The sequence below is a fragment of the Haplochromis burtoni genome, unplaced genomic scaffold (assembly GCF_018398535.1).
Source record: "Haplochromis burtoni strain Fernald_Lab_line unplaced genomic scaffold, NCSU_Asbu1 Contig_5, whole genome shotgun sequence".
NCBI lineage: Eukaryota > Metazoa > Chordata > Actinopteri > Cichliformes > Cichlidae > Haplochromis > Haplochromis burtoni.
The window spans coordinates 1,788,659-1,800,798 of NW_024582366.1; the positions used below are offsets into that span (position 1 = coordinate 1,788,659).

The following is a 12,140-nucleotide window of genomic DNA, read 5'->3' on the forward strand; positions in this document are numbered from 1 at the left end:
ACACACACACACACACAAGCTGTTTGGGACTGTGCTTTTCAAAGTCCTGTTTGAATATTTGTTCTGGATTTTACCATTAAATCCTGTCCAGACTTCAAAGTGAGAAGAAGAAAATTGTTGGATCTTTTTTGGTAAATCTGTTTTTAAAGGATTATTTAAAAAAAATCTTTCTTTAGACAAAGGAAATGAAAAAAAAAATAAGTTAAAATCAAAAGGCTATCATTTTAAATAGGCATTTGAGGTGTCAGTGTACATAAACGTAAGTCTTAACAGGGCAAATAAAAAGTTACACAGATAAAACTTTTCAGAATATTCACTGTTTTTAACACTTGCAAATAAAACATTTGGAGTCTTTTATATGAGAACTATAGACGATTAAACATTTCAGTGTTTATTCATTATCTCTAAATATAAATAAAACAGCATACGAAACAGTTCTGTCTCGGAAATGAAAACAAGGGTAAATAAAAAAATGTCACATGCTGGGCTCAAACAGTAAAATAAAAGTTCACATGTTGCCAATATTTATGTATAAAATGCTACAAAATAGCATTCAGTCTGCAAATCTTTTCACATTTGGTTTCTATGATTGTTGAACTTGATTCAATTGCATTTTCCTCGCATACAAATACTTGAGCATCTTGTCAAATTATGACGAAGCTTCTCAAGACTTAAGGGACATAAAGTGAAACACTGTCAATAGTGCACTGCTATTCCTGACAGTGTGAAATGTAAAACTCGATTTTCACACAGCTGTGAGGATCAAACTCTGACATTCGTGTGGACAGCAGAGACAAACCTCTGTTCACAAAGAAAAGAACGTTTCTGATGTCTGGATGAAAGAAAAGTCCTTTAGATATGTTAACCTGTAACCGGAGAGTTGTTTGTTCTTTACTTAGCGGCAGGGAAAGAGTGAGAATTAATGGGTCATGAAAGTTGCTCATAAAACCTTATAAAATATGATTTAACAATAAATTAAAAGGAGTAACTGATATTTTGGAGTCTTATGAGCTTATTTCCTTTGAAAACTATTATTTTTGTCAGCTGTGTTACTGACGTAAAAAAAAAAAAAAGAGGGAAAAAAGCATCAAGCGTGGCCGAGTTGAATTAATACTTTAAGGTGATGATATTTCAGTTTTCTCTTCACTGTTTGTGAATGTTGTGTTTCTTTCTTAACCCATATCCAATTTACTTGTTTACTGCATGAATGCCTGAGGCTTTGGAACAATTTAAAAGGTAACAAACGAAAAAGTGGAACATTTTTAGGCTGTTATCAGGTTGTTGTGACACATCTATACAAACATGAAAAAATGACAAACAAATATGGCAGGTACACAACATCTTGCGATTGTTCTGCTCAAAACACAGCAGTTAAAAGACAAAAAAACAAAACAAACAGCAACCTAAATGAGACCAACACTGCTTCCCCTTCATGATAAAACCTCACGAAAATATCACCACCTGACCTTTCAATTACTGAAAAACGCACTAATGTATAAAACAAACCATGTAAATGTTGTGTTGCGCACAGTGATATACTCAAATTCTCTTAGTTCCCTTTCTCTCTAACATAGTTGTACCAGAAAAAATATATTACTTCATTCCATTATGCTAATATCACACCAAGACTGAGGTAAAAAGGAAAAGTCCTGCGACCAGATATGGATAAACGATGCTACAGATTGATCAGCACAACACTGACAAGTTTCTGCTTCATAATAACACTTGTCAATATTGATCCGCTTCTTTGAGCGTGCCAAAACTTCAAGAAGCCATCACCGCTTCTTTCCCTTCATTGAATTGTGGTCATGCCCTAAGGAAACACGTTCTTTAAAGAAATCAAATCATACATCTATATGCACAAATACACAATTTCAGGTCTCGAGGGCAACAGAGGGATAAATAATGATATTTAAAGCTGGGCTAGGCAACATGTTTTCGGCATTTTTTTGGACAAAAAAAAAGAAAGAAAACATTTATATTAACCTCTCATCATATTTAGCTTCAAATGATCTTAGAGGGAGCTTTATTGCTGCATCTCCACTAAAGCCCACTCGAAACGCGACACGTGAAGGGAGACTCTGGCCTATCACGGGTCTTTCAAACGACACCAGGTAAAGTGGTATAAAAAGGAAGGAGAACATCAGCACAGAAATAAAGACAAACTGGTGCCGTGGGTTAGAAATCTAACTTTCACCTTGTAGAGATGGGTTTGGATGTTGCGTGAAGCCAAAAGTTTGCATTTGCAGCCTGTGCTCGGCTGATGGGAGGGGCTTCGGACGGAGATGGAGAGCAGCAGCGAGAGGCGCCATCTATTTTCAAATCCTGGCTTTAGCTTTAGATTTACTTTCAGTGTTTCTGATTAAGGAATACTAAACTGAATCCTACGGGAAACTAAGTCATGTAACAGAAAACGTGTAACAGCCAATGAGATATCAGGTATTTAAACGCTCTGCCCAAAACGCCCAAAAGTGTCCCTTAGTTATCCAAAAGCCTAAAAACCACATCATGTGCAACACCAGCTAGCTGCTTCAAAGTAAGATTAATATTCGTCTTCAAGTTGCTTCTCAAATAAGAACTTAAATAAGGGACGACAGGACACAGACAGTGGCAAACATAGAAAACAAGGTAAAAAAAAGAAACACAACAGGAACGTGGTCTGGTACTCTGTGTTGCAGCACGAGGGGTGTCTGCATAATGTGCCTGTGTATAGATTAGTGCTAACAGCACGCAGGATCATGGCAAAAAAAGGAGCTCATTCGGCTGTGTGGACTGAAGGAACTAGGCATTTGTTTGAGCACGTGATGGCCTCAGTTCCATCTTAACCCTCAGCGGAGTGCAAATATCCCAAAACACAAGAGCCCTGATTGGGACTCTTGCTCGTTCACTAGAAGTCAGCAAACTCTTTCGCACACTTTTCTGTTTGCGATACACGGATCTCCTCCTCTTCATAGTCATCAAAGTTGCTTGTGTCTCCTGGTCCTCTGCACTTTGGCAAGAAGGGAGCTTCAACCTGAGAATTTAGGAGGATATGAATTTTCCATTTTAATATGAACCACATCCAAAAAAGGAAGCGCGAGCAACACACTGATTATTTTCCCTGGGAAAAAAACAAAAACACCAACCTTTCGCTCATAGATGGCAATCCAGTCTGTTGTGGAGAACCACTTGTGATTCTTTATGTCATTGACACCATTCTTCAGGTTCCCAAATCTCTTTGTCAGGTCAACCTGAAGCAGGTTCCTCAGCAGATCCTTGAGGTCGGAGCTAAAGTGAGAGGGAAATCGAACCTGCAGAATTGCAAAAATACATAAATAAATCAAAGATGTGGGTTATGAAACACAAATTGCAGAAAAATACTTTCACTGTTTCGCTTATTACGCTGAAATAAAACAGCTAAAAGCACTAAAGAACAACTGGAAAGCCAAAAGCAAGCTGGTCCCGATGGTAGTCAGCAGTGTCCTCCTTCTTCTGGCTGGTTGCCACAGCAGATCATCTGCCTCCACCCTATCCTCAGCATCTTCGTCTGCCAAACCAATCCTCTGCATGTCCTCCTTCACTACATCCATGAATCTTCTCTGAGGTCTTACTCTGGCCCAGCAGCTCCATGTTCAACCATCTCCTTTTTGCCTCTCTAACGTTGTCTCCAAACCGCTCATCCTGTGCTGTCCCTCTTGGTCAAATCTGAGCATCTTAAAGTCTGCCACCCAGAGTTCCAGCTCTTGTGCCACTGCCTCCAAGCCGCACATCACAACACCACTACCATCTTGTAAACCTTCCCTTTCACTCTTGCTGCTATCCTTCTGTCACAAATCATCCCTGACACTCGTCTCCACCCACTTCACCCCACCTGCACTCTCTTCTTCACCTCTCTTGTGCATTTTGGATGGTTGACCCCAGATATTTAAACTCATCTAGCTTCACCAACTAATATCAGAGCATTTAAACATTGGAAAAAGTAAAGCTCAAACATTGCTCCTGCTTATCTTTGCATACCTTGCCAGAAACAATTTTTTCATAAATCTGGATAGGCTGATCAGCGAAAAAAGGAGGGTAACCAGCAGCCATCTCGTAGACAAGAACTCCAAGAGCCCACCAGTCCACAGCTTTGTTGTAGCCCTGAAAGAAAAAAAATGTTTCATCAAATTTTAAAGACTTTTCTTGGTCTATTTTTAATTAGAAAGGCAAAAGTAACAAATTATCTCAAATTTGGAGATAGTCTGACTCAGAGAGCTAAAGAAGCCCAACACAGGGCACAGGTGCAATTTTGACCTCCAGGATAAGGGCATCTCTTAACTGACCACCCTCTGTACTCACTTGTCCAAGTACAGAGTAATAGTAAAGTCATTTCTATCTAGTCTGATGTTTCTACTGATGCCTCTGATGATATAATCTACTCTCCGTGTCAGACTTTTCGTTTTAAAGCCAGAGTTCACATGTCCGCTGAACATTAATGGGAACGAGCTGACTTTCTTTGAGCCAGTAGCAAAAGAACTACCTGGAAGACGTCATAGGGGGTCTGCTAAGGCCTGAATGGCCTCTATAGACCCGGACCAGATACTTAATATTTAATTCAAGAACATTTTTGGTAAAATGGACTCTCAGGCTCTCATTTGATTAATTATAACATGTAATGCCAATGTAAATTAATTCCATCACTGTTTTTTTTTTAATAAATGACTTCAAAGAAAGATCAGTAATGTGTAATTTACTATTTATTTATTTTATCTGATGTATTAATATTTATGTTTAAGCTTTTTTTGCAAAAACAGTCCCCGAGGAGAGAAGGTTCAGTGTCCCCGTTTCTAAACATATGAAGCGATACTGAAGAATGTAAATGGCCCTCACACACACATTCACACACTGGTGATGGCAGCTACATTGTAGCCACAGCCACCCTGGGGCGCACTGACAGAGGCGAGGCTGCCGGACACTGGCGCCACCGGGCCCTCTGACCACCACCAGTAGGCAACGGGTGAAGTGTCTCGCCCAAGGACACAACGACCGAGACTGTCCGAGCCGGGGCTCGAACCGGCAACCTTCCGATTACAAGGCGAACTCGCAACTCTTGAGCCACGATCGAGACAGATAAAGACCAGGACAGTGGCTCGTTGTTGTAAAGCCTCTGTGCTACAGCAGAACGAGCTTTAAACAAAACAAAGGCAGTACTGGTAAAGCTCTCTCCACGGCTTATTTTGTGGGCCTCTAGATCTACACTGTATGACTAATACAAGAATTATATCCTGATGTATTAATATCCCGTAGTTATATGGGACAAAGAATAATTTAACCTCAGCACTGACTCAAATCTGTAAGGAAAGACATCAGCTGACACTCGGTGTCAAAGGCTGCCAGTGAAAAATGTGCTTAACTGGAGTGAGATCAATTAGCTGTTTGTTTGAATTTCTAAATGACAATTGATTCAATATAAATGTGGATTTGTGCACAAAGGTCAGCACACAAACTGAACCATCACCCAGCAGCCTCCAGCCGGACATTCAAACATGTAAGATGAGCTAACAGTGTATGAAGCCTCACCTTGCTGAGGATGATCTCTGGAGCCAGATACTCAGGAGTTCCACACAACGTCCAGGTCCTGCCCTTTACTCTTTTGGCAAAGCCAAAGTCTGTGACCTGAGATAAAAAAAACAACACAATTGTTATAAGAAGAATAAATACATAAAGGTAACCATGCAGGACTATAACAGTGCAGGTTGACTGAACTATCACAGGTTTGACAGACACAAATGTTACTGTCACAGGCAGAAACGCACTAAATCAAAACCCACTGAACTACACACAGGACCTGTGAGAACTGTGGTTTTCTGAAACTGTTTAACCAGGTTACAACGCAGAGTTTACCACTCGAATTAACATTTCAGACTGGCAGATCTGTTTCGGTGTAATAGACTTTTTATCATGGCTTTTAATCTAGTGACAGTTTCAGTGGCTCTAATCTCTGCCAGTAGAGATTATTAAAAACCCTGTCTTCTTTATATGTTTATTTACAATAATTTAGGCTAATACGACTTATAGAACGTTATTTTAGAGACAACATCGAGCACGTACATGTCACAACCTCTCAGGTCTGGTTTTAGACTGACTGCAAACACAGAACAATGTGACCTAAAGTCTTTAAGATGTATCTTGCTTCAGTTTTGTCCAGCTATAAACTAACATCTGAAGGCTTCCGCCCCCAGGCTGTCCTATTAACACACTGTTTCTGATTTGCTGATGCCTTTCCACTACTTTTATTTCTTTACATTGACTATATACCTGGATATACCCATGTTGGTCTATGAGCAGGTTTTCAGGCTTCAGGTCTCTGTAGATGAGGTCTAAGGAGTGAAGGTACTCAAAGGTGAGCACGATCTGAGCTGCATAAAATCGAGCATGGTGTTCACTGAGAGAAGGAAACACAGACAGTCAGATACTGACGGAAAATATGAAGGAACTCAAGTCTCTTCTGAATGAAAGACAACTCAGTCAAACACTATATAGGTGTAGGTTTCTAATTCATTTATAGCTCTGACAGACCAAAACAGAACACCTGAAATTGCTTTTGTTCAGCTATTTGTGGCTACAACAGCAATCGCAAACAAAAACAACCGAACGATAACAATAATTATGTGCATAATACCTGAACCTCCCAGTGCGTCTGAGGTGTGAGAACATCTCTCCACCAGGAACATATTCCATTACCATGTAGAGGTTTGAGTTGTCCTGTTAATTTAAAGAATACATATATATATGTATATAAATATGAGAAATTAATGACATTAGGACAAGAGACTAACCACATGTGCAGTTTAAAGTTAAGTTTCTGTTCTCTTGTGTGAAATAACTCTGTCACAGGACAAAAGCAACCAGGGGACTTGGTATTTAATCTAAATGTGATGACGACATGTTGGCCAATTAACCGACAGGATTAACTGTCTGGAACAAATACAATCTTTACACCTTTGTTTTGTCCTTACCTTGAAAGCGTACACCAGTCTGACGAGGAAGGGGAAGGAGACGGCCTGCAATATTTTTTTTTCGTTTAGCGTGTGTTCTATCTGCTTCAATTTCACCACCTAAAGGGGAAAAAAGAAAAAAGGCAGAGACATGAACAAAAAAATCATATCAACGAAGTTGCAGTGCTGTCCCACACTCATGCTAAAATAAAGGCAAGCGGTAACCTCAATAAATAACATCCGTACAGAATAAAATATATACAATAAGTGTAAAAATGAAATGTGTGTGCAGAGACATAAACATAAGAAAATAGCTAATCAGATCAGGTCAGGTATTAGCAATGATTACAGTCGTTGGCTTGTTGTAAAAACTGTCCCTGGGTTTATTTGTCTGTGACCAAATCTCTCAGAGGGCAGCAGATAAAACGCCCAGTGTCCCGGGTGTTCCTCAGACCGGCACCATGCTGTGCACTCGTCTGAGACAGCAGGTGCTGTAGAGGTCCTTCAGGCAGGGAAAGGGTGGCCGATGATTTTCCAGGTGATGTTAATAACTCTTTGAGGTGCCCTCTTGTTTTTTTCCATGTTTTACCGCAGCTTCAAACGTATTACATTTTTTTATTTTTTAACTGTGTTTCTGTGACTCTCCACACAGTTTAGAGTAAATTTTGGTGAGGGATTAAAATCAAACTATTCAATTTAAGATAGATAATCCATCACTAAGGACTTCCTGTGGTGTTTAAGTCCTGTTATTGCTGCATGGACACGCAGTCGAAAGATAAAAAAATCTATTTAACACGAGCTGATGCACAAAACCTTGCAGAAACCGCTGCCCAGTGACACTGTGCACACCACGAGCTATGCAGCCAAAAGCTGAAAGTAGAAAATGCTTTTGGTTATAAGCTTACTGTTAATTCTGAGACATCAAGACATCACCAACCCGAACAAACTGTGAGACATCGCTCAGCAGGACATTTAGAGGATATACAGTTTATGTTTTCGACGGTATCGTCTCATGCTGTACCGGAGGACGCTAGTGGAAAGTAATGGCTGCAGAAACAAACAATAACATCCATACAGTGGAAAAAAAGTGTGAAAGCTGTGGTTGTAACTGTGGAGCGAAACCAAAAGCTAGACAGGTTCACCTCTTGAGCTGATGGTGAAATTCAGGGGAACACGAGGTTGCTACATGAGCAAGGCACTACCGGCAGGCCAATCTGCCTCTAAACTTTCACATCAGTATTTAAAGATCGAAACTGCGGCGTGAGGCGCCTTTGAGGTTTTCAAAAACATAATGTTAGTGCTGAGAGGAAACGCTCCATTTCCTTTTATGAGAAACACAACATCTTTGCAGTTTACAACACCAGCTCTTATGGATGCAAATGCAAGCCATTCGCTTACCTTCTGTTTGTCCAGGATCTTCATGGCATAGAACTGGTTTGTTGCTTTATGTTTCACGAGCATTACTCGTCCAAATGATCCAGTCCCCAGGGTCTTGAACCTTTCAAAGTCATCCAGGCTTGTTGTGCACTAAAGGAAACACATTATCAGTGGCAGGAAAACAACCAACACTAGCAAATGTTAAACTATGTGTACTTATGGAAGCCACTAGCTGTTTATCTTCATGCACTGTAGCTCAAAAACACAAGCTTAATGGAAATGTTTTTGAAGCACATGCCTCTGACACAATTATGCAATCGGCCAGCATTCAAGTCAACAAGAAGGAAATGACGAGGCACAACTGAATCTCTCATTTTTACTCAAATAAGAATAAAAAAGTGTACTAATCAGAGAAAACGTTTATACATTACCCTTAAACAACAACCCACCTGTGGTGGACACTCCCATTTTCTTAAGAAGTCTTCTTTGGCTTTAGCTAAGAACTCTTTCACTATAAAAGAAAAGATCGGTTTTGATAATTAGAATTAGAGTTTAGATAACCGGACAAGGTCAGTGCACATGCTCAGGAAAACAAACTGGGATAGTTTAACATGTTCAAGAAAAACAAACAAGGGCAGTTCACACAATCAAGGCAAGGTCAAGCAAAGGTCAAGTACCAGGGAGGAAATGTCATACTTGACAAAAGAGGAAAAAATATTTCTATTGAAAAGAAACAACCCAAACCCTCAAACCACACACCTTAGCAGGACATGTTAATTCATAAAGTGATGCAAAGAGCTCTGAAGACTTTACAAGTTGGCCAATTTAAAGGCAAGCTATTCTGCATCTCTTTCAGGAGGAGGTGGGGTAAAGGCAGTGAGGCAGGTAGTGAGACAGACAAAATGCAGAACAGATCTGAGACTACAGAGCAAGCCACAGAAAGACAGCGTACTGTGAAAGTCACTGCAGACATGAGCTTTCCAAAGTCAAAGAGCCATCAGATGGTGCTTACAGTGCCGCTACACTTTGGTATGTTGCTACCAATTTAAATCTATACAGTCAAGGCTGCGTTTGACTAAAAGTGAGACAACAAACTTTCACTCTTTGACTCGGGACGCCTCATGGAAAAATGAGCATACCAAAAGTCTCTACAGTTCACCAAGGGTTTGCAGGAACATTCATCCACATGGATGGAAATGATGGAGAAGAGAAAGAGAGGAAGAAGCATTTATGAAGTCTTGAAAGAAAATAATGTAAAACACATTTTAGATTCACACAACAAAATGATAACAGAGGAGACAACGTAAGGCAAAGCCTACCGCCAGACTAAATTTAAAACTTATAAAACTCTTCTACACTGAAGTAATGTGATTATTTTGGTTTGGTGACTTCCTTTATCGTCTCTGAAAACGTCAGCTAAAATATTTAAGGAAGTTTACGTCTTATTGTGCAACATCAAGAAAATAGTTTCTTTTTTTTCTTCTTTTTTTTAAACAATTGAGCAACAAGCAGTTATTTTAGCCCACAGTCTTTTTTTAACACTAGACTGTATTCAGCAATTAAATCGAACTCTTTCTATCTTTTGTGCCACTTTTAGAGGCTTCTTTGGTCTGTGAAGAACAAAGGACAACACTGATTGAAGAGACATTTTAAAGGTTTACATAAAATGCATTTCTTTCTTGCAAAACGTTACACAATGACAAGACACAGATATTAAGACAATGTAAGCAGCTGAAGCACCACAAATGGGCTGCACTACAAAGCGTTATGCCTTCTCTGGTAGATCTAAAAAAACGGACAAATACAGGTTGTTAAATTGATGGTTAAGGTACCTCTAAATAGTTAAAAGCAGTAATGAAACTAGGCAGCTTCTTGCAAATGACAAAAATAGAGGCGTGCCAAAAAACAATTCGAAATAATGCAATTTATACAGAATCAGTTGATTTAATAAGTGTTTCTACGGAACTATAAAGGTAGAAAATGCAAACCTGAAACCCAAGAAGTGGCGGGCAAATCTAAGAGTAAAGCAATGAACTGCACTTACTGCACTTATCCCACATGATGGTGAACTCAGAGATATGCGGCACGTCGCTCTCCTGTACTCTGTTCTCTTGGCTACCTTTACTTTTGTATTTGTTAAAAAAACGGCTGGCGAAGGACTGATCCTTTCCCTGGGACATTTTGAGGCAAATATTTTGGTGTGTGAGAATGACGGCTCACAGGCAAAGTGAGTACGTTTTGAGACAGAGCATCGATGGGACTTCCTGTATGTGCTCAAAGGCTCTGCGATGCTTGGCTAACCACATAAAGTTAAGCTTCCTGTTCAAGTGCTCTGCTTCAGTTTCTATGGCCAACTGCATGTCCAGTAATTCTGTGCAGAATCATTTAAAGGCATTTTCTTTTATCTCACTCACAAGAGATAACACTGGTTTGATAAAGATATACAAAATTAAAATAGCATGCATGCAAAGTCCTGTCAAAACCACAGTGCAGCGGGTTAATTCAGACGACTGATAAGACATTGGTAAGCCTGTTACACCCACTAAAAACATGAAAGAGAAGTTATCTCTGGCTTATTGTGCTCTCTGGTGGTTATGCTTTACAATGCAGTTTTTTAAAGAGCTTTCCTATTTGCTCCAAGTCACTCTTTTGAGCTGACCCTTTAAAGCACACTTCTGCAAATACTGGGGCAGTAAAAAGGTGACTTTTGGGGGGGCTTAACACCAATTTGGGTAACAGCAATAAAAGTGGAATCCTGTCGTTTAAGCAGATAAAGAAAATGGCACATATATACTGGTGTTGGCATAGTTGGCGACCAAACGTCCATTCTTAGTCGGGAAAAATCTTGATGTTGTTTGATATTTGGTAATAGGGAACTTAAGAAAACAGTGTAGAATGTAGTGAACTCGTAGCTTGTCCTGCAGAACAGCTCTGACTCTGTTGTTTACAATACTTTCAGCACTATCTGCAGCACATGCAGCAGAGTACGATCACAGCAGAGCAGATGTTAGTGTGCAATCAAGTGCTATCTTTATGGTGAGTTGCAAAGTATTTTCTCAAATGTACTGCTGTTGGGAAGTAATAAAACAATGATCTTATCCTTTTGTCTTTTTTATAATCACTTGCAAAGTATACAGTAGTGGTCAGACTTTTACATACACTCATCATGGGCATAAATGCCATGGTAATTCTGGACGTTTGATGATTTCTTTGAGCTGTCCTTTTTCTCAGGAGAAATTATTGTCATCTTCAGTGCCTTTAAAATCCATTTTGGATTTTCTCTGATCGCAAGTCACAATTATTTGGTTAAATGTTCCACGTTGCATTATGGCCAACTGGCTTTGGTAGCAATTAGAAAGACTGTGGCGAAATTCTTGTATTTGACCACACTCTTCTTGAGAGGGTTAATAGAGTTTGTTAAAACTGGTTGGTGTTTTGGCACAGACCCAGTAGGGTTGAGGTCAGGTCTTTTGGAAAGGCTATTCCAGAAGTTAAATGTTAGCCCTCTCTATTCATTCCAAAACCAGTTCTGATGTGTTTTGGATCATTGACCTGCTGGAACTGTTGGAATATGCAACTGTGTCAAGGATTCAAACATTTAGCAGTTTGAGGTAGGGCTGTGTGATACGACCAAAATCTCATATCCCGATATAAGACATCTATCGTCCGATAACGATATAAATCACAAAAATGTAACGTTTTCTGTAAATTTGATGAATCTCGGGCAGCTCGACTTGCGGGAAGTGTTTCCAGCTCGTGTAGCTGGAGTCGAGTTTTTTAACCGATGCATGAAACGATACATTTTTA

At 39.7% G+C, this 12,140-nt stretch overlaps 1 protein-coding gene across 4 annotated transcripts in view; it reads right to left on the minus strand.

The window, feature by feature from the left end:
* Positions 1-1,061: 1,061 nt before the first annotated feature.
* prkacba (protein kinase, cAMP-dependent, catalytic, beta a) overlaps positions 1,062-12,140 on the minus strand; it is a 21,233-nt gene continuing 10,154 nt past the window's right edge. For 2 of the 4 annotated variants that reach the window (XM_005923404.3, XM_005923405.2), the window contains exons 2-10: positions 8,783-8,844; positions 8,355-8,483; positions 6,978-7,076; positions 6,641-6,723; positions 6,277-6,403; positions 5,539-5,634; positions 3,997-4,119; positions 3,126-3,290; positions 1,062-3,013 (exon numbers count right to left, since the gene is read on the minus strand). In XM_005923404.3, the coding sequence (XP_005923466.1) occupies positions 2,888-3,013; positions 3,126-3,290; positions 3,997-4,119; positions 5,539-5,634; positions 6,277-6,403; positions 6,641-6,723; positions 6,978-7,076; positions 8,355-8,483; positions 8,783-8,844 (1,010 nt within the window). In that variant the 3' untranslated portion in view covers positions 1,062-2,887. Of the gene's footprint in view, positions 3,014-3,125; positions 3,291-3,996; positions 4,120-5,538; positions 5,635-6,276; positions 6,404-6,640; positions 6,724-6,977; positions 7,077-8,354; positions 8,484-8,782; positions 8,845-9,472; positions 9,482-10,377; positions 12,035-12,140 lie in introns of those variants that run through there. The other 2 variants (XM_005923403.3, XM_005923402.3) reach the window with 2 other exon arrangements.